This window comes from Lates calcarifer, linkage group LG18, assembly GCF_001640805.2.
Source record: "Lates calcarifer isolate ASB-BC8 linkage group LG18, TLL_Latcal_v3, whole genome shotgun sequence".
Lineage (NCBI taxonomy): Eukaryota > Metazoa > Chordata > Actinopteri > Centropomidae > Lates > Lates calcarifer.
Window position 1 is genome coordinate 802378 of NC_066850.1, and position 24695 is coordinate 827072.

At 43.9% G+C, this 24695-nt stretch overlaps 4 protein-coding genes across 5 annotated transcripts; 2 read left to right on the plus strand and 2 right to left on the minus strand.

The window, feature by feature from the left end:
• Positions 1–161: 161 nt before the first annotated feature.
• si:dkey-14d8.1 (zinc finger protein 502) lies at positions 162–5788 on the minus strand. Its single transcript, XM_051077870.1, has 7 exons — positions 5550–5788; positions 4575–4783; positions 4067–4159; positions 3865–3958; positions 3589–3699; positions 2959–3082; positions 162–2763 (listed from the first exon to the last, which is right to left on the minus strand). The coding sequence occupies exons 4-7, from the start codon at positions 3919–3921 to the stop codon at positions 1085–1087; spliced, it is 1971 nt and encodes a 656-aa protein (XP_050933827.1). The 5' UTR covers positions 3922–3958; positions 4067–4159; positions 4575–4783; positions 5550–5788; the 3' UTR covers positions 162–1084.
• A 66-nt stretch (positions 5789–5854) lies between these two features.
• Positions 5855–13145, minus strand: LOC108890542 (uncharacterized). The gene is made up of 7 exons (XM_018687422.2): positions 12088–13145; positions 10520–10627; positions 10318–10374; positions 10052–10210; positions 9723–9882; positions 9303–9403; positions 5855–8352 (listed from the first exon to the last, which is right to left on the minus strand). The coding sequence occupies exons 1-7, from the start codon at positions 12097–12099 to the stop codon at positions 8188–8190; spliced, it is 762 nt and encodes a 253-aa protein (XP_018542938.2). The 5' UTR covers positions 12100–13145; the 3' UTR covers positions 5855–8187.
• A 19-nt stretch (positions 13146–13164) lies between these two features.
• asb15b (ankyrin repeat and SOCS box containing 15b) lies at positions 13165–17491 on the plus strand. The gene is given in 14 exon segments (XM_018687414.2): positions 13165–13477; positions 13614–13663; positions 13835–13966; positions 14110–14277; positions 14369–14475; positions 14563–14701; positions 14805–14976; positions 15425–15585; positions 15807–15874; positions 15876–15952; positions 16064–16219; positions 16571–16673; positions 16761–16914; positions 17016–17491. Coding segments are annotated over 14 exon segments (1764 nt in total). The 5' UTR covers positions 13165–13370; the 3' UTR covers positions 17186–17491.
• A 473-nt stretch (positions 17492–17964) lies between these two features.
• On the plus strand, positions 17965–23105 carry lmod2b (leiomodin 2 (cardiac) b). Of its 2 annotated transcripts, none has more exons than XM_018687416.2 (6): positions 17965–19488; positions 19727–20200; positions 20920–21180; positions 21283–21495; positions 21578–22042; positions 22693–23105. In XM_018687416.2, exons 1-6 carry the CDS (start codon positions 19213–19215, stop codon positions 22717–22719), a joined length of 1716 nt encoding a protein of 571 aa, XP_018542932.1. In that variant the 5' UTR covers positions 17965–19212; the 3' UTR covers positions 22720–23105. The 2 variants fall into 2 exon arrangements, with proteins under 2 accessions (XP_018542932.1, XP_018542933.1); XM_018687417.2 differs by having other exon boundaries at positions 17968–19488; positions 19745–20200.
• The last annotated feature ends 1590 nt before the right edge of the window (positions 23106–24695 follow it).

Genomic DNA, 24695 nt, shown 5'->3' on the forward strand with positions numbered 1-24695 from the left:
AAGTTCATAAACATTAGCTCCAGCTGCAGCCAGTAACATCTCCTCTACAAGAAGTTTTACTTGAGCTGCTGAACATGAACCCATGTTTAAGTCAGGGCTCATAAAAGGCAGTTTGGTGATCGGTGCAGTACACAGAATCTCACAAGATATCAAACCAGTAGCTTTTTGCTAAGACTATTTATTTTTCTGTAAAACATCAAAAAACAAAATATATTGAGAACAGGTACATTACTCTGTGGCTTATATACAAGTCTGCTCACAATAGGATTAGTGAAGAAAAGATTCCCAGCACAGTCTCATCACACATTTGCATCATGTTAAATGATTCTCCTGCTCAAATCTAAATTCTCTTTGTTTTCTCGTGTTAATTCGACAAAACAGTATCTACTACTAGAAAACAAGAGTGAAACCCTAATGAACACAGATCAGTCTATTTCAAACCTAAAACAAAAGCAGAGTAGCTGTGATGTTTACAGTTCAGGGTTATGTATAAAACAGCATGTGGTGAAAATAGTTTTGAATTACTACAAGATACCATAACAAAGTTACATGTTTCCTACTGACACTACAACATTTTATCACAGCAGACAGAATATCTACAGACACATGCTCTGAAATGCTTTTATTGTTGACATGATGTCCTACATGAAGGTGGCCTCTTGAAAAGCAAGAGACATTTTTTACAACTTTCAAAATGATTACTGACAATCAGCAACAAAATGTCCTACTGCTACCGTATTGTTCTCAGAATGTGACAGCTTTGGGTAACATCACCTAACCTCATTTCATCACATCACCTAATCACATGAAGAACAACAACAGCGATTAAAACAATGGGCTTTGTTAGCAGAGATCCTCCAGCTAATTTCCATTATAATGCAAATTATAACTCAGACTGGTTTAAATTCAATGATCAGAAAAAATTATTATCACATTATTCAAAATGTGTTTTCATGACTCAAACCATCACGGTGACCTGATCACACCACAAGGAAACGAGTCAAACTCTGAAAATTACACAGTTTCTTCAGTGATCAGCATCACCTCCGATCAGGGCTATTTATTACAAAATGTATTTCTTTGATTAATAATCATCGCTGCCCTCGTCGTCCTCGTCGTACTTCCTCTTGAGGGAGTGCTTCTTGTGCTTACCCCTGTGCCTCCGTTTACCGGAGAAGTCGGGGTTAGCCTCCCTCGTATGTAACTGCTCGTGCTTCTTCAGGAGCCCGGGGACGGAGAATCCTTTCCCGCACGTGTCGCACGTCCAGGGCTTCTTGCACGTATGAGTCCTTTTGTGGACGTTCAGATGGGACGCCAGCTTGTAGGTCTTCCCGCATACGTCGCAGCTGAAAGGCCGCTCGTTGGTGTGTAACCTGATGTGAACCTTCAGATTCCCCACCTGAGTGAAGCTCTTGTCGCATATGGAGCATCGGTAGGGTCTCTCCCTCGTGTGGATCCTCAGGTGAACCCTCAGGCAGTATTTACTGGAGAACTTCTTTTGGCAGACCGGGCACGGGATCTTAGCTTTGGGCACGTGGTCTTGCTGGTGTCTCTTCAGGTCGGACAAATAGACGAAGGTCTTTCCGCACTGGGAGCAGAGATACTGGCGGTCGCCGATGTGATAGCCCATGTGTCTCTTCAGCAAACTGGGGACGAGGAATCTCTTCCCGCAACGCTCGCACATGTGAGGGCGATCTCTGGTGTGCCAGCGCTCGTGGTTTGACAGCTTGAAAGCCGTTGGGAAGCTCTTGCTGCAGTGCTTGCAGGGGAACGTCATCTGGCTCGTGTGGCACTCCATGTGTCTTTTGAAGTAGGTGGACTGCGTGAAGCCCTTGTTGCAGATGTTGCAGTAGAAGGGCTTCTGGCCGCTGTGGGCGAGCATGTGTTTCGTCAGACTCTGGAGTTTGGTGAAACACTTGCCGCACTGGCCGCAGGCGTAAGGACGCGCCGTGCTGTGGGTCTTCAGGTGGTTGTTGAGGAACGCCTGTGTGCGGAAACTTTTGTTGCACGCCGTGCAAACGAAAGGCTTCTCTCCTGTGTGAATACGCTCATGGTCCATCAGCTTGGACTGGTAAGGGAAGCTCTTGTCGCACACGCTGCACGTGAATCTGTCAGCCGGCGGCCGAATTTGCTTTTTTCTTCTTATGCTTGGCTTCGTGTCGTCCAACGCACTCAGCCTGGGTGGAGGAAGTGGCGGTAAGGCTGGGAGAGAGAGCGAGTTAGTGGCGATCTGTGACACCCACTGATGCAGCGTGACCCGCTGAGTCTGGGGCTTTTGGCCGTCTTTAGTTCCTGCGTTCTGTGAGGTGGAGGTAGTTTTGATCGGCACCTGAACTACCCTGAAAGGGATTGATTTCAGGGGCAGCTGCTGTGGTTCTGGTTTCTCTAGTGCTGCTGCTTCATCCTCTCCTCCACTCTGTAGAGCTGTGGCAGACTGTTCCTGTGTAGAACTCTTCTCCTGCACTGGATTCTCCCTCTGAGCTGTTGTTGTGACACTCGTTTCCTTTGGGGCGGTGCCATCGCCCGTTTTATCACTGTATCGCCCTCTACGCTGTGGTCTAGCAGCAGGGGTTGCTGGGCTGTCCGAGTCCTCCGACATCACTCCCAAGTCTTCAGTGTCACTGAGGGGGGCCGGGCTTTTTTCGATGAGGGTGACCGCTAATCGTTTCGGTGATTCTGGTGGTGGCGGTGGCGGCTCTGCTGGTTTGGGCCGGAAGGCGAGCGAAGACAGGACACAGTCGCCCACTGATGACGAGATGGTGGCTGCACAGAAAGCAAAGGCTCTGTAAATCGATTTTTGACTGTACTTCATGATTTACAGCACAGACAAGTTTAACTGTCTCTGTCTACTTTGTTAACACAAAAGACTTTTGATATAATCTGTCAAATTTTGTTACTTGGAGAGCATTTCTCTCTATTTCATCACACCTTTGTATAAAACTTAAACATAAAGTTTACCTTTAACACCAAGGAGTCCTTTGGCTTGCTGGTGCAGGAGGAGAGTCTTCAGGTCCCCGGGGTCCGGGATAAAGCCTCCACACGCCTCCAGGACACTGGGCTCGCTTGAGATCATGGTACCAAGCTGAATGTTAAGAGGCAAGAAATGGAAGTAATGATGAGTTTTCACTGTAAATCTTAGTATGGATCACACATTTCTGTTTCCATCATCCAACATCAAATATCTTTGTGTACAATGAACGTACATACATTCACTTCAGATGCCATGTTGATACCACACTGCTCTTTTATAACTTCAACTAATACATTCAAAACAGATTTGTCCCGAATTCCTTCAAATATACTACAGATTAAAATGTCTTAATTACAGTTTTCAAGGCCTTAAAATGTCTGGAAGAAGTCCAGTCAGAGATTTTACACTGAATTACTGAACTGCTTTAATTTATTTAGCCTACATTTACATGATCTTTGAAAATGTGTCCGTAATGTTAAATGAGTGTTAAATACTGACAGTAATTACAGTGAAAATGTCAATCAACTGTAAAACACTCATGGAGCCGGTAGGAACAACAGTTCCTGTCTCCTGCTGCAGGGCAAATGTTCGATTCCAGTGACAGTATTCGTGCATACCTGGGACAGATTGGGAACAGGAAGAAGCTGCTCCAGCTTGCACACCAGGCCTGCAGTCAGAGCCTGCAGAGCTGTGTCAAACTTTGTGCCGTACTGTACCGGGAACACTTCCTGCAAAGAGAGAGACATGTATGAGTTAACAGCATTGTGACTGGGTTTTGATGCAGCTGAATTCTCAGTATAGTCGTCAAATATTAAAATATTAAATATTAAATATTTTCTGATTCCTGTTGGTAGAAAGTGGAACGAGTGTGAAGTCTGGATGGATGTGAATACCTGGAAGAAGCGCTTCCTCTCAGCAGGGTTTTTGAGCAGATTCTGGACCAGCACCATGAAGTTTAGTTTGAGATTTCTCCACTTCTGAGTCCTTCTGTAACACATTAAATACTAAAAGTCAGATTTAATTTTCAATTTTAATCTCGTAAAGACTTAAAGCTTGTGCATGTGTTTATGTTTCTCAGGAATAAAGTGTTCTTACCCCTGAGGATGCAGAGACCTTCAGCTTATTTATGAGGGTTTGAATAGCTCGGGAATCTGGTGGGCCCTCTTTGTTAAGTAAATCCAAAATGATCTACAGCACAAGAAAGGCCACATACTACAGTCATTAAAGAACATCAAAACCAAGCCAAAAAAAAAAAAACAATATAGCACAAGATCACATACTGCAACGTTTTAAGGTCTTTCAAATACAATATTTAATTCAGTAAATGAAGCCTTTAGATAGAGGGGGTAAAGCTGTAATGTCATGTGCTCTCTTTGTTCTTGATGTGTGTGATTTGAATATGAAACATGTGGAGTTCATCAACAGTGAGTATCCACTTTGATGTTCAGTAACTTTGAGAAGAAAATCTGGAGGAATGGCGGCCATTTTAGAAACCTGGAGAGCTCGCAGTCTCACAGGCCTGTGGTGCTTAAAGAAACCGTCTATGAATCTGCTCTATGTGCATTAAATTCACACACACACACACACAACAGGTGAAACTCACCCTCGCTCTCAACCCCAAGACGAGCTGGGCAGTCTGCTTGAAGCTCATGAGCTCAGGAACTGTTTGCGTCACCATGGTCACAAACTCCTCCACCTTCCCGTACTGCTTCACGTTTCGCTGCCGTATGACCTGCCATATGTAGGAGTACGTGAGCTGCAGAGGGGAAGCCATCAAACGAAGGGACGCCAGGGGAAGAGCGCCTCCAGCACCTGTTCAAGAACATGAAGTCAAAGTGAGTTTAACCAGCATGATCTGGCTAACTGTAATATCAACAGAACTCTGATAGATTCATAGACGTTTTACTGAATTAATACATTTGTTAAATAACTTGAAAACTGTCTGTTACTCATTTACATGGTGTGTACTGGGGTGTGTACTCTACATGCTGTGTGTTTGTGTGTATAAAAGTAACTGGTCCAGTGTAAATCCTCCTCTCTGAGTTGTGTGTTTAATGCAAACTACCAACAGTCTGTGCGGTTTTGCAGGTGGGGACCAGACACCAGCAGCTGTAGGGGGCGCTGTACTGCTAACGACATACTTTGATATCTGCTGCAGATGGTTTGAAAAGTGTGCACGTCCGCGTGTGCGCGTGCAGTCATCAAGAGAATGAGCGCCAAACTGCAGCCGAGTCAGAGTTAAACTTTATGCAAACGGAGCAGGCGGTAGAAGTAGACCCGGTGAGAGTTATCGTAGCTGATATTCGACGATGCAACGGCCGATCAGAGCATCCGGTGGATGAATGATTTCATTTGAAATCAAACAGCCTGGACAGTCATCGCTAAAGCTAGTTAGCGCGCTAACCGCCACACTTAGCCCAAAAATAGCCGAACAGACTTGGCTGCGTTCATGTAGACGAGCGATTAAGGGCAAGCAGTCACTTTACTGCTCCAGATGGCACATGTTGCATCTTATTTTCTGGCTGCCGTCCTCGGCGGCAGCTGCTGTTAGCTTGCTAGCGTTAGCTTAGCAACTTACCTGTAGTATCAGACCGTCTCTCCATTCTATGCCCCGGATGTGTCGCTAATTCATGCGCTAATCAACCGACTGCGCCAAACAGGCTAACAACAGCGCAGTTTACCCCGAAATATAATGTCGAAAACTATTTAACCGTCTTTATCGGTAACGTCAAGCCAGGAAGAATAATGGCGACCGCTGGGTAGCGGCTTTCCAAAACAAAAGTCTGAGCGCTTCCGGCGGATGTTACTGTATAAAATAAAAGCACTCATCTTTTCAAAAGATGCGGTGAAGGAATAAAAACTCCAGAGAGGCCATCAGCCATATGAGTTATGGTGATCATTTAGTTAGGTTTTTAATTCTTATATTTTCACCATGTTGGGTGCTTTGTGTTTATACTCATCGTTGTTTACATATCTAAATGTTTTAATAAAATAAAAGACAGTTTGATGTAATAGAGAACAACAGTCAAAAGTCTGTTCAGAACAGTAAAGTAAATCAAATCCAGCTGTGACGCACGACAACCACAAATACAGTTTTATCATCACAAATGTAATCACCATCAATTTTATTGATATTTTTTTTTTTTGCACTCAATTAAAAAATCCCTTGTCAGTGAATGTGTGTGTCTGAGCAGATGACCTGACAATGATCTGCATGAACGTTATGATGTTTGCTCTGTTCTGGAGACACAAAGATATTTCACCTCATAAAACTAGAATGGAGGAGCAAGCTGCTGCGAACAGGGCCTCAAAGAAACAGACCTTTTCTGTTCTACTGTTTTTCCAACAATAATAACATGAACCTTTATATATTTTTATATTGTTGACAGATACTAACAGAATATACAGATAATCCTGATATACTGTTTCTCACAGGCCAATGCAGGGAGTAGACAAAATAATGTCAACATTTCATAAAAAAGGAAATTGACCAAATTACTGTTATGAACTGTTTAACACCAATTAGCCATAAACACCCGACAATCAACACTTTCATGTGAGTTTTCAAAATAATATGAAATAAAAAAACTCTGCCCGTACTGCAGGAGGTTCAGGCAAAACACGTCTGTGATATATGAACAATGAAGGAGAAACAGACCAGGAGATGAAAAAGATAAATAACAGGCATGTGTACAGAGGGTGATGAATGCTTCTATTCAGCATCCCGAGTTCATAAAACCCACCACTGAAAGTATGTGCCCTGATGATTAAGTACTTCAGAGTTACTTCACAGTAATAAAGTGTTTTCCCTGAGTGTTCACAGTATTTTGTCTACGTCCTTACTGCAGTGAAGAGCAGTTTAAAAATACAATCTTATGGAAAATGTTAATTCAGTTTGGTAAGTGATTTATCTCGTAACAAAATAACTTAAATATTTCACATATTTTTACAAAATCCAAAAATGAAAATCAGAGAAATCGGTCACTGAAACGACAACAACCAACAACTTTATCCACACCAGAAAAACTCTCTAATAAAGGTACATCTTTCCTCTTTTCATTGATGTGTTTTGGAAGTAAATCATTCGAATACAGAAAATTGTTATTGAAATACTAACCATCCTCTGTAGATGAGGCCACATAGCCTGCGGTCTGGAAAGATTCTTAGCCTGTTGATTCATAGGGATCTGCCGACATCAGTCGTGTTTGTAACTGGCATTTCCTCCAGCCTACGGGCCTTTCTTTTGTGACGAGAACAAGCCCTCCTTATGCTTCTCGCTGAGCTCATCCTATCTATCCCTATCGCTCCTCACTTTCTCTCATCCTGCCTGTCCTGTCTGTCTGACACATACAGTACGAGAGCACTCACACTCGGGGAGTCATGTTCTCATGACTGAACACGATTGACTCGGTGAATAAGGCATTAAAAACGCTAACACACTCGCTGTGGCCGAGCAGCAGCTATAGATCACTGGGCAACAGCTCTGAGATACAATGACGGGATTCAAAGTGCCTCTGGCGATGGCTATCTGCCATCTGGTCAGATCTTTGATACACAAAGTGGGACACTTGTTGAACTGCTCAGCGTGTTGTTTGTGACTAGCAGGTCTGTGATTTGTGACAGATCACAGATCATAACAATGTCAACAACAAGCACAAGACGAGCTGCTGTTTCTGTTGTTTATCTAAAGACGGTATTGGTAGGAGTGTGTTTCTTTGCATTTCAGTCTCTGTAAGGACCAGGACACAGCCAACAGGTAAACGACAGGAGACTGACATCCTCCAAACAGTGTGGTTTCATTTTTGATCTGCTGAAAACTGGAGCCTGGGAACGCTCTGAATGGCACCAGCGCTGAAAAATAAATCATCGTGCTCTGCTCAAAAACAGGCCAGCCAAGTGCTGTTAAACACCGGCCAAGGCGACACAATTAACATACTTCACCAGCCATTTTGGCAGATAACCAGCCATTGTGCAGAGAGTTCTTCCCCCTGGTCCGGGGAGAAAAAAAATCTCTTCGGGTGGTTAAGTGTTAGAAATGCCTGGGGAATTTGTTTCTTCACAGCAGGTGAGTTTTTTACTCTCGTAGCTCAACTCAGTCGAGTGTCAGACCACAGCTCCTTAATCCAGCAGGCTCCCTGCAAATAACACAACAACCCCGGAGAGCGAGTTGTTAAACTGCTGCCTGAATCGTCCTTCTCCTCTTTACTAGTTGTGTTTCATCCACTTTCATGTTCAGGGATCGCCGCCCCCGCTGGCTGAGTGTCAGCGGCGTGGGTGAGCGTTTGCAGCGGGATGGAGACAGACACAGTTGGGATCATGTCAGAAGGTGCTATCTGGCTATTTTCAGTGTTGCACACTGGTAAGCGCCTTCCAGACTTGACCTAAAAAAAAGAGAGAAAATCACACTCACAGCCTGAGCAGTGTTCTTCTATCCTGTCTGTCATGATGCACAAATGACACATAATAAATCTCCAAACATCATTACATTAGATAATAATGAAGCCTCAAAGTACTTCTGAATATTTGATGAGCAGTTGTTAACGTTACAAGAGCTGCCTTCCTGGAAGCGCTCACTAAAACGAGGCCTTTATTCCACTGACCACAGACGCCAAAAGGAACGAGAGCCAGTGTAGTTTATGGAAGATTTAGCACCAGAGACGCTTTATTTTAGTCGAGGCTTCTCATAATGCATAATATTACAAAAAGCAAGTGAACCACAGTCAGCTGGGGTATATACAATTTATGATATATACACAGGAAAGCTTCCTCTCTGAATAATTAATTATGAAATGGCTCCCAAAAGACTTTTTCATCTTTGAAGAGGAAACATGAAAACCACGCTGAAAACTGCCGGAAACAGAAACAGAACTAAGTGCTCATTGTGGTATAGGAAGTATCCGTGCCTTCTGAGCCTGACACCACTGACCTTTCACACATACACACAATTATCGGCCTGAATAGTGCGATAATTGTGTTATAAAAGTCGTAGTTAAACGGAGCAGTTCTTTCTTTTTTCTTTCTTCTCTTATATGGCAAAGAAAGTTGTCTGCAGCTATGCTAGCAACTCTGCGAGGCAGCACTGAGCTAAATGCTAACAGTCTTACACTACCAATGCTAACATGCTAATTTTAGCTATGCTTCTTCACTGCTGTAGCTTAGCACGTTAGGATGCCAGCTTTTTCTAATTAGCAATAAACACAAGGTAAAGATGAGGCCGAGGGGAGTGACATTATTTTTTGCAGGTGTTTGTTCATAAACCAAAAGCTCATTTTAATGTTTCACCTGGTTAACACACAGTTCAAGGTGAAAAAGTGACAGTTCAGGTACTCACCAGCCACACTATGAGAATAAGACAAGCGACGAAGGGGATGAGGACCAAAAGCAAAGGTGTTCTCTTCGACCAGCTGTATTTACGACTGTCCTCCTGACCCCCTGGAGAGAGGGAAGATCATTGGACATTTCACTGAGTACAGTTACACCTTAGAAATGTGTCCAGTTCCCTTGATGTGTATTTATCATAGAGATCCTCTCAGGCTCAGCCACAGGTTTTCCCAAAATCTGTCTGAAACCTGCTTTAAATGCAGCTTTTGTTCATGCAGCTCCTTTAACAACATGTATGTGACTGTGTTCAAGGTTACATATGATTTCCTGTCCACAGCTGTGAGTCAATATCTTCCCACTAATAGGCTGCTTTACTTTCTGATGCATCTGTTCAAAATCAAAAAAATCTGAATGCAAACGAATGACGTACCTGGTGTCTGTTGCGGGTTAAGACATGGTGGCGGCTTGCACGAGAAGCCGGATGTTCCTTGAGCGGCAGAGTGTAAGACGTCTTTGATGTAGTCGAAGTAAAGACCAGACATTAAGCTCCCTTCCTGGTAGTGACACTGGAAGACTTGCATCGCTGTTTCCTGGGGGATCAGACAACAAGCAATCCTGAAATAACTCAATTATACGATTACATGTGCAAAACAGTCACTGAACGTCCAAAATATTACGTCTTCATGCTTCAAATGGAGCTGCACTGCACAATCCATGTCACTATTTCTACTCAGGCAGGAGAAGCTGCAGATTACTTACCAGTTCCTCATGGTCGAAGGTGAAGCGTAAACTCTTCAGCATTGCAATGAAGACAATTATGTTTTCTTTGTTGGAGGAAATGGCACCGAACATATTGGCCAGCTTCCGAAGACTTTGCTCTAAAGGATAGATATTTAACACCACCCAGCACGTGCCAGCCTGGAGATGCAGGTGGAAAAAAACATTAACATCAATATTAAAGTGTCTTCTTTATTTTATTTGACTGATTATGATCATTATTTCTGCTTTCACAGGATCACACCTACCACTTCTTTGGGAATGTAACTAACAGGAATTTCATAATCAGAGGGGATATTCTGCTTCTGCAGAGGGAATAAAGACAGACAGATTTTCATAGAAGATCTCAGAGTCTCAGTTTCTTAACATGCAGCACTTATACCCATAGAGACAGCATATAAATACTGTATGAGGTGTGTATCTGTGTGTGTAGCAGCTCAGTAATCTCACCAGTAACGACAGCTTGCTCACATCATCAGTTATTGGCGTCCCAAATTTTCCAGAGCAGAGATTCAAACTGGTGAACAGACTCAAGAGGAGACAAGGTGCTTTCAAGATCTGGAGGACAGAAAGCGATAAAGCATGGAAACATCACACAGTGTATTTATACATCACTGCAGTGTTAACCAGTGTTTTTCTGAGGATGGTAAATACTGAACATTCATTCAACAGAAATAAACAGAAATAAACTTCTAAACATCCAAACATCCTTCATAACATAGTGTGAAAACAGATAGTGTCTCCATGAATGGGACAAATATCTGAGATATGTTCTGTGGGTAGTTACTGAGTTACTGAAGGAAGAAACAAAGATGCAGCTGGAGGAAAACTACAAAATGAAACCATGTTCATCAGTTGCAGTATTTCATTCACCCAGTATTCATTAAAAATAACTGATTCTAAAGCACATGCACGGAGCAGCAATGACTGATATATTTCTCACATACAGCTCAACTCTGACTCTACCAGAATCTCTTCACATTAGTTTCCAGTTCTTCACGTCGGTTTGATGGAACATCAGATTTCCTCCATTAGCTACTCACTAATCTCACCAACACAGAGCTGTGATTATTGAAAATGAATCTGAAACTATTTTGATCAATAAATCATCTCAAACACCAAATAATCAGCTTCTGTGTGAATATTTACTGGTTCTGATTTATGACAGTTAACTGAATATTATAAGAAAAAAGCAAAAACAACCAGAGAAGAAAAAGATCAGTCGACAGTGAAATAACTGTTTCTGCAGCCACAATCAAAAATATGAGCGATTGTGACAGTGGATGGATTTTTTGTTGTAATAAAAACATCCATGCCAACATCATTAAACTACAGGACCAAATGCACAGCGGTGATAAGTTACATTTATGTGACAGTCGTTACGACTCTCAGCTGCTTCAAAGATTTCAAATGCTAAAAACTAAATGAGCTCGAATCTGATTCTCAGACTTCAAAGATGTCATTGTGACAGGGAGTGTGTTCACTCAAAAAGGAATTTTCATTCTTGTAAAATATCCTGAGCAGCAGAACAAAGTGAAAATGCAGTGAGACCTCTGAGGGGAGCACGTGCTAATCTGCCTTACTCAATATATTGAGTGAAATTAAACCGTGTCCATGTGTCCTTTCACTTTACTCCACCAGCAGTGTGTGAAGAATCTGAACACACTAAAATACCTTTTACTTAATGTAAAGAAGTATTCTCCATTATGAACTCCATTTTAAATACTACAATATGAATATGATCTGAACTGTAGGATTTCTACTTTTAAGGCAGGAATTCCTGTATTTTTTCACAAATGAGAAATTCCTGCAGTATCATAAATAGACGTATATATTTATTACATGTACTGTTAAGCTGATAAAACACATAGAATAAACCAAGAAAATGTAAAAATCTGGAATCTAATTACAAAGTTTCTGCTATGGAAACAGCTGCATCAGTAAATTAGTCTACACACTTTTACACAAACACACAAACAGACCAACTTAAACATAAAAGATTAAACTCTGTTACTCACTTTCTTCCTCATATGGAGCAGGAATCTGTGACTGCTCACATCCAGAGCACGAATTCAGTGTTTTCAGTTCAAAGACAGAGCTCATCTGTGCGTGAATGTGTGTGTGTGTGTGTGTGTGTGTGTGTGTATGAGTGTGTGTGAGTGTGTGTGTGTGTAACGTCCGAGCGTGTAGTGAAACTGGAGGCTGGGCAGGCAGTCTGCTTTCCCTCCAGACAGACTGCTGGAGTCTTTTGACGTGGTGGAGAGGCCGCCTACAGGCTGAGTCACAGTGTCACACACTGACGCTGTCTGAGAGTTTTTCCATAAACTCCCACGAATCAATTTGTTCGTCAGGAGAAAGTGGGCGCTTGTTCTCTCGAGGGAAATATTTCGCTTAGAATATGTCAAGGTTATTCCCCAAGCTGTTGTTGAGAAAGTGAAAATTAAAGATTGAGAGGTCTGAGTGATGTGGACCCCCAAACTGAGGGCGGCTCCGACATCCAACCATCCTCCTTCTTCTGTTATTTGATCATTTTTAGTCATTGTAATCGGTTTCTATTTATTATTTCCCATTATTGAGTCCATGCTCTGGTCCACAGATACACTTCTGCTTTTGCTATTATTGGATTTCTTGAGTGTGTGTGTGCAGACGTGCAGGGGTTTGGTTGCATAATCCTCTCATGACTTATCCTGATGAAGTGAATCCATGTAAAAGCTATTATCCATAATTGATTTCCATTATCAAATCAATAGCAGTCACACAGGATACATTTAGGAAATAGGAGCAGATAGGTTAGAACATAAGCTCAGCAGCAGTAAGAATACTTTGTAAAGACGTGTCAAACATGTAACCTGTGCTTTGTTGCACATGTGATGAGTTGACCCCATTTGAATGAAGTCACTGTGGAGCAATCAGGGAAGGAGTACTTTGCTCACTGGAGCTGGAGGTGAGAACGTGACAGCTACACTGTGAGCTGAGTCAGGTCTAAAGCAGGTCACAGCTAAATATATCCCAGACAGCTCGGGACCCCGCAAAACAAAAACACACCCGGGCTGAGAGCTGCAGCGCTCATTCACAACAACAGGTGAGAGAGAATGACCTGACTAACACGATCAGATAAGACAGATTCACACTGATCTACTCACATCCACCTTTTAAAGCATGAACGGTGCCAGAAAGCCCTGCACTGATTAACAAGCTGCCTGCCTGCAGCGCTGGACAAAGTGACAGATGACAGATGTAACAGAAGCTCAGTGTTTACAAGGACACACATGCAAACCAACATTTTATCCTTCATGTAGAGATGGAGGACTTTGAGCAGGAAGGCATCGACGAGGAACTGATTGAGTTTGCCATTCGAGAGAGCATTCAGGATGCCTTCAGGCCGCCGTGTTCATCACAGATAAACAGGTAGGAAAGAGTCCTGAATGTCTGAAATACCTCTTCAGTCTGTTTTAGTAATCCTTGTGTAGATTGCACAGGAAATCTCAGAAATAACTGAATCAATCCCAGCACTGTAAAGCGTTTGAACTCTCCTGTTCATTAGGAAAGAGCCCAGTGAAGCCTTTATGAGGATAATGTCAGCCATTTACAAAGGTATGGCTCCTATCTATCCCTGTGGTGTTGGAGTAAACAGTAGCTGGTAACATTAGGCAGAAGCACCTACAAACAGATGAAATGTGTAGATGCACAAACACGCTGTTGCTCATGAATATTATAAATGTGTTCCTGTGTGTGTCCTGTGCGGCTCTTGTTCGGTCTCCACAGGTGACGTGTTCGCGCTGCAGGAGCTGTCAGCTTGTGTGTCTGCCTTCAAAGAGAGCGACAGCAGGGGCCGGCTGCTGCTGCACACAGCAGCTGTGCAGCCACAGCAGGAGATCCTGCGTGTGGTGCTGCAGGGTGAGAGGCTGGGTGTCAGAAGTGTCCAACGATCAGAGCATCCAGCATCTGCAGCTTGATAAAACCATTCAGGCAGATGTAAGATAGAAGCAGAGTGAGTGAGTGTGTTCGGCTGTAACGGACTGTTAACGGTGTGTTTGCAGTGGCGGTGACATCCACAGACCTGACCCTGGAGGAGCAGACGGAGGATGGGGACACGGCTCTGACTCTGGCGGCCGAGGCCGGCTCGGTGGAAAACGTCAGGATGCTCCTGCAGCACGGGGCTTCACCTCACAACACCAACAGCAGGAACGAGTCTCCTCTGCTCATCGGTAGCACACACACACAAACTCGACACAGCGCCTCATCTCATTTACACACTCACAGCCTTGTCAGTTAACCTCTACTCGCTGTGTTTTGTAGCAGTGAGACAGAAGTCATACGACATGGCCTTAATGCTCATCATGGGTGGGGCCTTTGTGGAGCAGGTGTGTCTCACTAAGTGGACGGCCATCCATGAAGCTGCAAAGGTGATGGAGGCTGAAACATGAGGGAATCAGAGCTCAACGACAAGGCTAAATTTAACACTTCCTCCTGTCTCCTCCTCCTCACGTCAGGCGGGCTGTCCAGAGATTCTGATGCTGCTGCTTCGCCATGGAGCCAAAGTGACAGCTCGAGACGGACATGGGGTGACGCCTCTGGGGATCGCAGCTAATTACGGCAACACTGAAGCTTTGGACATACTCATACAGCATGGTAAACGCTCAGATGCTGGGTGTGTAGTGTACAGTGCAGTAACACCACACAGCAGTTTCTCCCACTCATTAAACCGTGTTGTGTCGTTCCTGTCCTCCACTAGGTGGCGATGTGAGTGCCCAGGCCAGCAACGGAGACACAGTCCTGTATGATGCAGCTGGATCTGGAAACCTGGACTGTGTCAAGCTGCTCCTGGAGCACGGTGCTAACTCAAACGTGGCCAGCTACGCCTGCCAGCTGCCCATCCACAGAGCTGCATATGAAGGACACATACTGCAAGTTAACCTTTACTTTCTGAGGCTGTGTGAACGTGCACTGACCACAGGAACGCCCAGCCGCCCTCACACACCAGATATGACAATACTCTCAGTGCAAACAACTTAAAAATGTCAAGAAATCCTGAAAGAAAGAAATCGCTCAGGCCAAATTAACATTCCTTTCCTGCTATTTTGCAGCCAAATTGATCAAACTGTCGACTAAAACACGTCTCTCTCTCTCCACCTCACAGCTCTGCAGTGTTTTCACTGTAGTCATTTCCACAAAGAGCCTTCTGTTTATGGCTGTTTTTCAGCTCCATCACTGAATAACACTGCAGCTCAAACCACAATCTAATGAACATTTTTCTCTGTGCCCTGTTTTCATCCTCTAGCATTTGTTTATCACTGTCCCTCTCTCTCTTCCCGTTTGCAACCCCCTCATCTCTCTCTCTCTCTCTCACTGTAGAGTCCTGAGGACTCTCATCCCCATCACCACAAAAAAAGCTATCCGTCTCTCGGGACAGAACCCCGTCCACTCGGCAGCTGACGGGGGACAGGTCGAGTGTCTGGAGCTGCTTATACAGAAAGGATATGATGTCAATGCTCTGCTGGGAACACACATCTCTGGTAGGGCTCAGCTGGATGCATATAGACATGTGTATAGGGGACTATATGCATAACACCAGGATCAAACCCTGAGCTAGTTCAAGCTGAAGCTACATTCAAACCAGTGGCGTAGTCCTTCAGAGACTTTCTTAATCACACAAAAGCTTCTCTTCTGTTCAATACATGCAGCAATAATTTATACTCATAGTCTGCATTAGCTTTAAACAGCTTGTCTATTACAGAGAACTACGGGGACCTCAGGAAGAGTCCGCTCTACTTTGCTGTTTGCAACGGTGACGTAACCTGTGCTGGAGATGTTGCTGGCAGCTGGAGCGAAAACAGACCTGGACCCACTGCGATGCATCCTGGTCGCTATACGAGCTGAGAGGTGGATGGTGTACATGTGTTTAAGTGTGTGAATCTTCATTCATAAAAGAAAAACGACTCTGTAGGTCGTAGCAAGGTTACGTCACAGTCACCTTAGACCTTTTCTGTGCAGGTATGAGCTGGTGCAGCTGTTGCTGTCCTATGGAGCGGAGGTGAATTGTTACTTCAGAGTGATCAGTAACACAGTGTTCCCCACCGCCCTGCAGTACTGCCTCAGGGACCATGTGATGCTGCGACTCCTGCTCAACAGTGGATATCAAGCTAACAAGTACGTGCACTGATCAGCCATAACATGATGACCACTGGTGGATGATGTGAATAACATCCATCATCTCCTTTGGTCCTGACGTTACTTTATCACGTACCACCCACCTAAATATTACATGTCACAAACCAAGCACACACCCTCCAACGGCAACAACACTCCCCAATGTCAGGGGCCTCCCCCAGCAGGATGATGTTCCCACCACAGCAGATTTAAATTTAGCCTCATGGTAAACCGATTTAATAGATTTAATTAGAAGTAACACAGCTACAACTTCAGTTTTTCTATAGTTGGATTCCATGTTTTTGGAATTTTTAGTAACTAGTCTCATCTCTGCTACGCTGTCTCTGATAGGTGTTTCCAATGTTGCCATGGTGACAGTGAAGAAATGGACAGTACCTGGACTGAGCTCCATAACCAAGCCTATCAAATATACAGTCAAGCTAACGTCATCTCAGTAAGAGCTGATACAGAAAGACGCATCCTCATACCCAGTAACCCAGCACATGCCCTGAACCACATCCCTGGTTTTTTCCTCTCTCAGTTCTGTGAGTTCGTGTCGGTGTCATGGCTGGCAAATCTGGTGGGCAAGGTGGTGAGGATGCTCCTGGACTACGTCAGCCACGTCAGCATCTGTCCCGACCTCAAACGCATCCTGGAGAGGGAGCCAGAGTGGGATGAGATCTCTGACATGCTGAGTAAAACTTCCAACTCATCGCTAACATACTCGATGTTAAGTAAGGGATGGATCTGCTTTAACATGCAACCTGAGGTTATCTGTCTGTTTACGTGTCCTCAGGCAAACCACGGTCTCTGCAGCACCTGTGTCGGCTGGTAATCAGAGGACGCTTGAGCCTCAGGACGCTGAACAACCCTGAAGCCATGGCTGCTGCTCCTTTTCCTCCAAGACTGAAGAGCTACCTGACCTACAGAGAGTACGACCTGTACGGCGACCTCTCCTCCACATGAAACACATTTGATTCCTTCCTGTGTGACTAAAACAATCACAGTGAAAAAGCACTTTTAAATATTTGAATATATTTTTTCTTTCATGTATATATTTTGTCTCGCTTGCAGTGTGTGACTGTTCCTTTCATGTGTCACAAAAGGTTAAACAGTTATGGATCTACTTATTTAATAAGAACATGTCATCTCCCTTGTCCTCATTAGAATATTCAGCTATGACATCCATCCTAGATCATTACAGGGTTGAAACTTAAAAAATAGCATTAGAATGTTTTGTATTTTGTAATAAAAAATGACATTAAAAAAAAAGGTCTAAGTCTTGGGATGTTTTGGATCCGAATGCAGTGATGTGTATCCTGAACATTACTGACTAAAGCTAAATTCACCAAAGCGGCAATATATATGTTTCCTTTCTGTACTTGTTAATACAACTTTTCTGTACTGGGTCGGAAACTGTGACTCATCACTCAACAGCAGATCAGGACAAACAGAGCTATAAGCTGTTTAAAAGCCCTTAATATACCAGCATAATTCCTGTTCTTTCATTATGTTCTCTGTGCCAGACTGGAGGAGATTTGGAGTGATGACGCTGATGATGAGCTAAGTGTTAACCACGCTGCAGGTTTTGCGTTTCTAAAACTTCCAGCCGAGTAAATCTCCTCTAAACCAGACCTAAATTTAAAAAATGAGAAAAATAAAAACAGCCAAAAATAATAATCAACCTTTTTGTGAGGTCAAGCTACTTTCCAACACAAATCCTTTGATGCAACAGATATTTTTACTTCCCCAAAATGATTAAATGCCCAAACTAGATTTAATATTACTGCACATTATTCTACTGACATAACTCTAACCCCACACTTTTGTAATCCATTTAAAAGGTCAAAAGAGGTGAAAGTATTTATACACAAGAGTATGTAGCCAAGCCAGCAGTTCTGTGAGGCTGTTCTTCTAGGTAAACGCTAATGACAGCATGCTAACATGCTGATATGCAGCAGGATATAATGTTTACCATGTTTCCCATCTTAGTTTAGAGTGTTAGCATGATAATAATTGTTAATTAACCGTACAAGTCTAATCATAAACCAAAGTAAATGAAAGGCTAAAGGACACAACTCGGACACAAATGTCTGTATAAAACTTCATGGCAATCCATCCAGTAGTTGTTGAGATATTTCAGGTGGTGGAGTGACCAGCTGACACATCATGGCCATCCCTTGAGCCGTTTGTGCATAAAAACTCCAAAAACCTGTTGCTGTGTTTGTATGTCTTCTTGCTATGTGTTGGTTCGTCCCGCTCATTCCACATGTGCTGTATCTCTGCTGTTAATAATCATCCAGATCAGAACAGTGACGATAACAATGGCAGACGTGCCGACACCTCTTTGCTGATGGACGTGCAGAGATTGAGCCTGTGCCGTGTTTTGGGGCGATACATTATCTCTGTGTATCTTTCTTCTTCTGTGTATCTGTTGGGCTGCGTTGGTCTTTTTTGGCCATGAACGAAGCCACTCAGGCCGCGGTGACAGACTGCTACGTTGACAGGCCACGCAGTGTCTGAGCTCACATGCTTTTTGTGGCTCTGTCTCTCAGAACACTGCCTCCCAAAAAAGACGCTGCATCATGGGGCCCACACTTTTGCTACGTTCCCCCTCTGATCCCTCTCTTAAGGCCCAAACAGCAGCTGTGGAGATTAGAGAGGAGAGGACACCGACACATGCAGCCTCCTCCTCACAGCGACACAATCAGCCAGGGCAGACTGGTTCAGACTGGAGTGGACTCTCATCAGAAGCACCTTTTAACTAGACCAAGTGCGTCCAAACAACTTCCCTAGGCAAGTATCTCCTTGACTGGACTCCAATGACCTCTTATGTCCTTCGATCTCCAGCAACCTCACAGCGGACCTTAATCTTTTGTTGGAATCTCTAACCCCACACTTCTCTGCGCTTGAGTCACATGCGACTCAAGAACTGGTCTGTCTGTGTTAGTTTAAACTGAATCGGACTGGTCTGTGCTAGTCACACTTCGGCCATGAGTTGTTTCGGGTACCGCCGAGAGCTGAGCAAGTACGAAGATGTCGATGAGGACGAGCTCTTGGCTTCCCTCAGCCCCGAGGAGCTGGCTGAGTTGGAAAAGGAGCTGGCGGATATCGATCCAGACGCCAACGTGCCCATAGGACTCAGACAGAGAGACCAGACGGACAAGACCCCGACAGGCACTTTCAGCAGAGAGGCCCTGATGAAGTACTGGGAAAACGAGACACGTAGACTGCTGGAGGACGAGATAGGTGGAGGAAGCCCCAAACCGGTCAGTGATAGCATTTAATTAGATTTGCTTGGCATTTGTAAAATGTGCCAGAGGCGAAGTGAGGTTGTTTGAAGTTGTATCAGATGTTTGAAGTGCTAAAAAGGAAAGAAAATCAGAGCAAATACCTACAGCTGCTTTAAAACCATCTGTGTTGTTTTAGCTTTACAACATACATGTTATTTAAATTTTAAAGAAAACAAATCCTCATAATTACAGTTTTGTATTTCAACCACTGAAGGACTTTATCAAAACACAGGATGAAGAACAAGAAGAGGAGTGTGTGACAGAAGGAAACAGTGAAGCAGAGGATGAAAAAGATGATGAAAACGAAAAAGAACAGAAGAAGTATGAAGTGGAAGAACGGGATGAAGAGGATGAAGAGGAAGAGGAAGAGGAAGAAGAAGAAGAAGAGGAAAGTGAGGAAGAGGAGGAAGCTGTAACAGAGGAGGAGGAAGATGAGGAGGAGGAGGAGGAACAAGATAATAAATCAAAACCTGAACCCTCAAATAATTCTGGGACATCTCAGGCCGACACCCCAAAGCTACTAAAACCTCAGAGGGTGGAGCCCGTTAGACTGACTCCTCCTCCTCCACCTGCCGACACCAGCACGACCGGAAACCCGACTGTTGTCGACGAAGCTCTTCAACAAGTCCTTAGCAATGACCCTGAACTCACAGAGGTTAATCTCAACAATATTGACGACATCTCACAGGTACGAATACAGACCAGCAAAACACACTAAAAGAATTCTTCAGTTTTTGGAAATATTTGTAATTTCTCCTTCCTAACTGGAACAAGACTCATGCTTTTTTATTGTTTCATTACCTTTCATTACCTTATTAACCTTTAGTGGAGGACTAGGGGAAAATAAACCTATGAAGGATCATATACACAAGCAGGTATAAAAAAAAAAAGGTAAAAAAAGATATCTAGTAAAGTTCTACATTGTCCACCAAAACAGTGGATTAGCTAACAGTGGTAGAGTTTTGTCAGAGGTAGACATGTGTTAGCTTCCAGCTTGCTAGTGTCCTGCTCTTTACTGTTGAGTCACTTTTGATTGTGTCCCAGCTTATATTTAGAACAGGGCATCTCACCATGGTTATGTAATGGAGGGCATACTTACAGATTTGGTACAAACAGTTCCTATGACTGGAAAATGAACATGAATGAATGGTTTCCTTTGACAAGGTTTCTGTTTTCTGGCAGCACCTTAAAGTTGAAACCATTCCTGTGGTTTACTCGGCGGTGGGTAATAGCTAAGAGGGTAAAGTTGAAGCTCTAGTGTTGACATCTTAACACTGGCCTTAATGAAGTGTTGCCCTAACCTCTATGTGGTGGTAGTGCTGCGGAGAATCAATGGCCCTTAAACAATCATATTGTTTTGAAGTCTCATGGAAATGGTGTGGATTTACTTTCTAATTTACATCTTAGGAAACCCTGATCCGATTTGCTGAAGCACTGAGGTCCAACACACATGTGCGGGTCTTTAGTCTCGCGAACACCCGAGCCGACGACCCCGTGGCTCTGGCCATTGCTAAGATGTTGAAGGAGAACTCGTCCATCACCAGTCTGAATATAGAGTCCAACTATGTGACCGGGAAGGGCGTAATGGCTCTGGTTCAAGCGCTTCCAGGAAACAACACCCTGACCGAGCTTCGGTTCCACAACCAGAGACACATGTGTGGAGGACAGGTTAGTCCCCACCACCACCACCCATTCTGATTCCCTCACCAATAAAGGCCATCCTCGCAGAGAAAACAAAAATGTCTTCCTTTCTTAAACTGCCTCCCACAGGTAGAGATGGAGATGGTGAAGATTCTGAGGGAAAACTACACCTTGATCAAGCTGGGTTACCAGTTCAACCTCCCTGGTCCCAGGATGAGCATGACGGGGATCCTCACCAGGAACCAGGACCGCCAGAGACAGAAAAGGCTGCAGGAGCAGAGGCAGCAGCAGGGCCAACAGGGGGCGACAGAGGGAGCTGTTAACCCCCGGACCACTGCGCTGGTTCGTAACTTTGCCCCAGAAAGAGATATCAGATCGCATTTTATGTATTTGTATTTATCTGTTCCCCTGTTTCCATTTCTAGAGAGGAACACCTAGTTCATCACCTTACAACTCACCCAGAGCCTCTCCTTGGTCCTCACCCAAACTCCCCCGGAGCGACCTGGCTAAAAAACAGACCCCTCCGGCCCCGCCACCTCCTCCTCCTCCACCTCCACCGCCTCCTCCTCCCCCACCTCCTCCACCCATGCCTCCTCCTCAGCGAGAGAAGAAGAAGCCCACCAGGATGATCGCAGAGGTCATCAAGGCGCACGAGGCCAGCAGCAAGAAGGCGACAAAGACGAAAGGGAAGAAGGGCAAGAAGGGGAAGGAGAAGGAGTCCGGGAGGGACGAGACGAGCAGCATCCTGAAGGAGCTCAAGAACGCCCTGAGGCCCGTGTCGGCGGAGAGGAGAGGGGAGGAGGGCAGCAGGCCGTCTACGCCAATGAGGTCGGCCCACGACCAGCTGATGGAGTCCATCCGCAGCAGCAGCATCCGAAACCTGAGACGGGTGAGTGGAAGGATTTGTGCAACAAGAGGGATGAAAAGAACATTCCTCATCCACAAGCTGTTGAGCAACATTCTCAATTAGACACTAGAGTCCCTCTATAGGCAAACTGGACAAGTAGGAAGTTTAATTTAGATGAGGATGACACAGAGTCAGTGGTGTCTGACTCATCTCAGGGGTAGGCAGGCAAAAGGCTACTTACCACCAGCCAGCACTGCACTGTGGCATGATCACAATGCTTTTACAGCAAGAGACAGTCCAGAGAGGCCAATAATGTCAGCACAGCCGGGGCTAGTACTCTCACCATGAAGAGAAAAATAAGTTGAAACAGAGAAGAGGGATGGAAAACAAACAGTAAAACAATAAGACAAAGAAAATTGGGCACGTCTGTGTTGTTACTGTGAGTGCTTTCTATTTTTCGTCAAGCACTACCTCGGCTGAAGCTTTAGCACAGCTTGTTAGTTTGTTAGAGTGGAAAATCAGCTCTGCCCTCAGATGGCAGGGTCTGCTAGCTGTGAAATTCCTGCCACTTAGTGAAGGTATTTATAGAGACTGTTCACTGGAGCTGCGATAAAGACGCCGCTGATACGTTACACAACACACATTCAACAAAACAGCCATTTAAACATTATCCCACCATTATCGTTTTCCAGGTGGAGATCCCACATCATCTACGATAATAGCAGAGATAAAAAGAGGTCCATTCGTTGCTGTGGATGTCGATGATGATGGAGTGACCAACAGTGATGAAGGTGAAAACATGTTGGGATGACTGACGAGGAACAAACTGAATTCTTACTCATAAAAAAGAAAATATACTGGAAATTTGCACTGCAGTAACAGCTCTACATTTTAATAATCTTTACGTTTTTTTTAAAGTATTTATGCATTATAGATAACGGTCTTTGTATTTTAATTTGGAAATGAGTTGACTTGTTTACTGATAAGACGTCTACTTCACTGTGTTCTTGTAAAATTGTACATATGATCTGTTGTTGGTTGAATTATGTGTTAAGGTCTAAATATAGCCATTTGGTGTTTACAATACAACTCACTGAAGTATGTAGACTGTTTTCTTATTCTCTGGTTACTGGATGAGTATGAGGGTCAAGCTGTTAGATAGAAAGACAGGAAACAGCCACCGTCTTCATCAGTGAGTCAGCTTACCGGCCAAACACCACGGACGCATTGTCCCACTCAGACACATTCACAATACACCCACTCTAGTTAGCAAGTATTCAAACGGCTTTTGCGCACTTTGCCTGAACAATTCACAATGCACGACGAGTGAAGGGGAAACAATAGATACTCACTGTCAGTGCCACTGACATCACCGAGGACACATCAACATTTACAGGATTTAAACAAATATCACAGGGTCACATAAAAAGCTGTGGGCTGTGCAGCACACAATGGCTTTAAACTGAGTCTGTCATTGTTGAAAGAAGAAATAAGTCATTCTTCCTCTTACAACGGAAAATTGGATTCGATGAGTAAAACACACATTTGCTCAGTGCAATACATTTCAGTTGCTTTTCCACTGGCACCTACTTGACTCTCCTCTTTTTTAGGGTTTTCCATTAGGTGGTAGTACCTGGTACCAGGTTCTTTTTTAGTACCTACTCGGCCGGGGTTCCAAGCGAGCTGAGTCGAGCTGAAAATGTGACGTCAACAGACTGCAGGTCGCTGATTGACCAGGGACTGACGTTACCGCCATTTTTAAAACCTGGCGACAGAAACAACGCATTCAAATGACGTCACGGGAGTTTCGGGACGACCCCACCCACGTTGAGTTGAGGTGGTTCTCACTAATAATGGAAAACGACTGAAACCGACTAGAGAGACCAGTAGCTTATGTTTGCTAACGTTAGCAAACCTTAGCTCTACAGTAATAAATGAGGCAAAGCAACATTTGAGGATGCTAATGCTAAATAGCACAAGTAGAGAAAAGTCAGCATAACAGAGCTAAAGCTAAACTTAGCCACCATAAGTTAGTCGTTTTATTGATGGATCTGACTTTGTATTGGTAGAAGGAACATATTATTTCCATTACATTAAGTTAAAAGCTATAAAAGAAGTAGGTCAGAGCTACTGAGTAGTAGCAGCTTCTGGGTTAGAGGGATTACATTAAGTCAACAAGGCCCCAAAAAAAGGATTTGCAGATTAATAAATGGAGTCTTCAGACATATTGAGATGAAAGAAAAGGGAAAGCGAGATAAAGAGTGAAGGAGACGATGAGTCAGATACAAAGAGAGGGGACAGATGAGAGAGTGAAAGCAAAACAGCTATAGAGACTGAGAGATAGGAGCGTGTGTCTTGGAAGAGTTTCCCAGCTCCTAAATCCACAGTGCAGCTGTTAAAATTAAAATTACAATTTCATTTTACATTACAGCAAATCGTTTAGACTTTTAGACTGATTTTTAAGTCAAATCATCTTTGTGGAGTCCTGAAAATTCATTATCAATTTATGACGCAGCTGAAAGCACAGATTAATTAATAGAAAACCCGGCCTTAAACTAGACGTAATGAAAGGTTTGGTTAGAAAGTTCATCTATGCAGGGAACACTCCTCACTCCGAACACCAGTCTGATCCACAGCCTCCCCAAACTCAGCAGCTCAGTGTGCACAATGCATTCCTTCAGCTAAGTGTCCTAAG

Excerpts from the sequence above, each read along its gene's own strand:
- lmod2b (XM_018687416.2), top strand. The coding sequence starts at position 19,213 with ATGAGTTGTTTCGGGTACCGCCGAGAGCTGAGCAAGTACGAAGATGTC. Across the intron at positions 21,181-21,282 it reads GACACATGTGTGGAGGACAG|GTAGAGATGGAGATGGTGAA; the intron begins GTTAGTCCCCAC and ends TGCCTCCCACAG. Across the intron at positions 22,043-22,692 it reads GCATCCGAAACCTGAGACGG|GTGGAGATCCCACATCATCT; the intron begins GTGAGTGGAAGG and ends ATCGTTTTCCAG.
- si:dkey-14d8.1 (XM_051077870.1), bottom strand. The coding sequence starts at position 3,921 with ATGGTGCTGGTCCAGAATCTGCTCAAAAACCCTGCTGAGAGGAAGCGC. Across the intron at positions 3,700-3,864 it reads AGAGGAAGCGCTTCTTCCAG|GAAGTGTTCCCGGTACAGTA; the intron begins GTATTCACATCC and ends CTCTCTTTGCAG. Across the intron at positions 2,764-2,958 it reads AGGACTCCTTGGTGTTAAAG|CCACCATCTCGTCATCAGTG; the intron begins GTAAACTTTATG and ends CTTTCTGTGCAG.
- LOC108890542 (XM_018687422.2), bottom strand. Across the intron at positions 10,375-10,519 it reads TGAGCAAGCTGTCGTTACTG|AAGCAGAATATCCCCTCTGA; the intron begins GTGAGATTACTG and ends TTCCCTCTGCAG. Across the intron at positions 8,353-9,302 it reads TTATTCTCATAGTGTGGCTG|GTCAAGTCTGGAAGGCGCTT; the intron begins GTGAGTACCTGA and ends TCTTTTTTTTAG.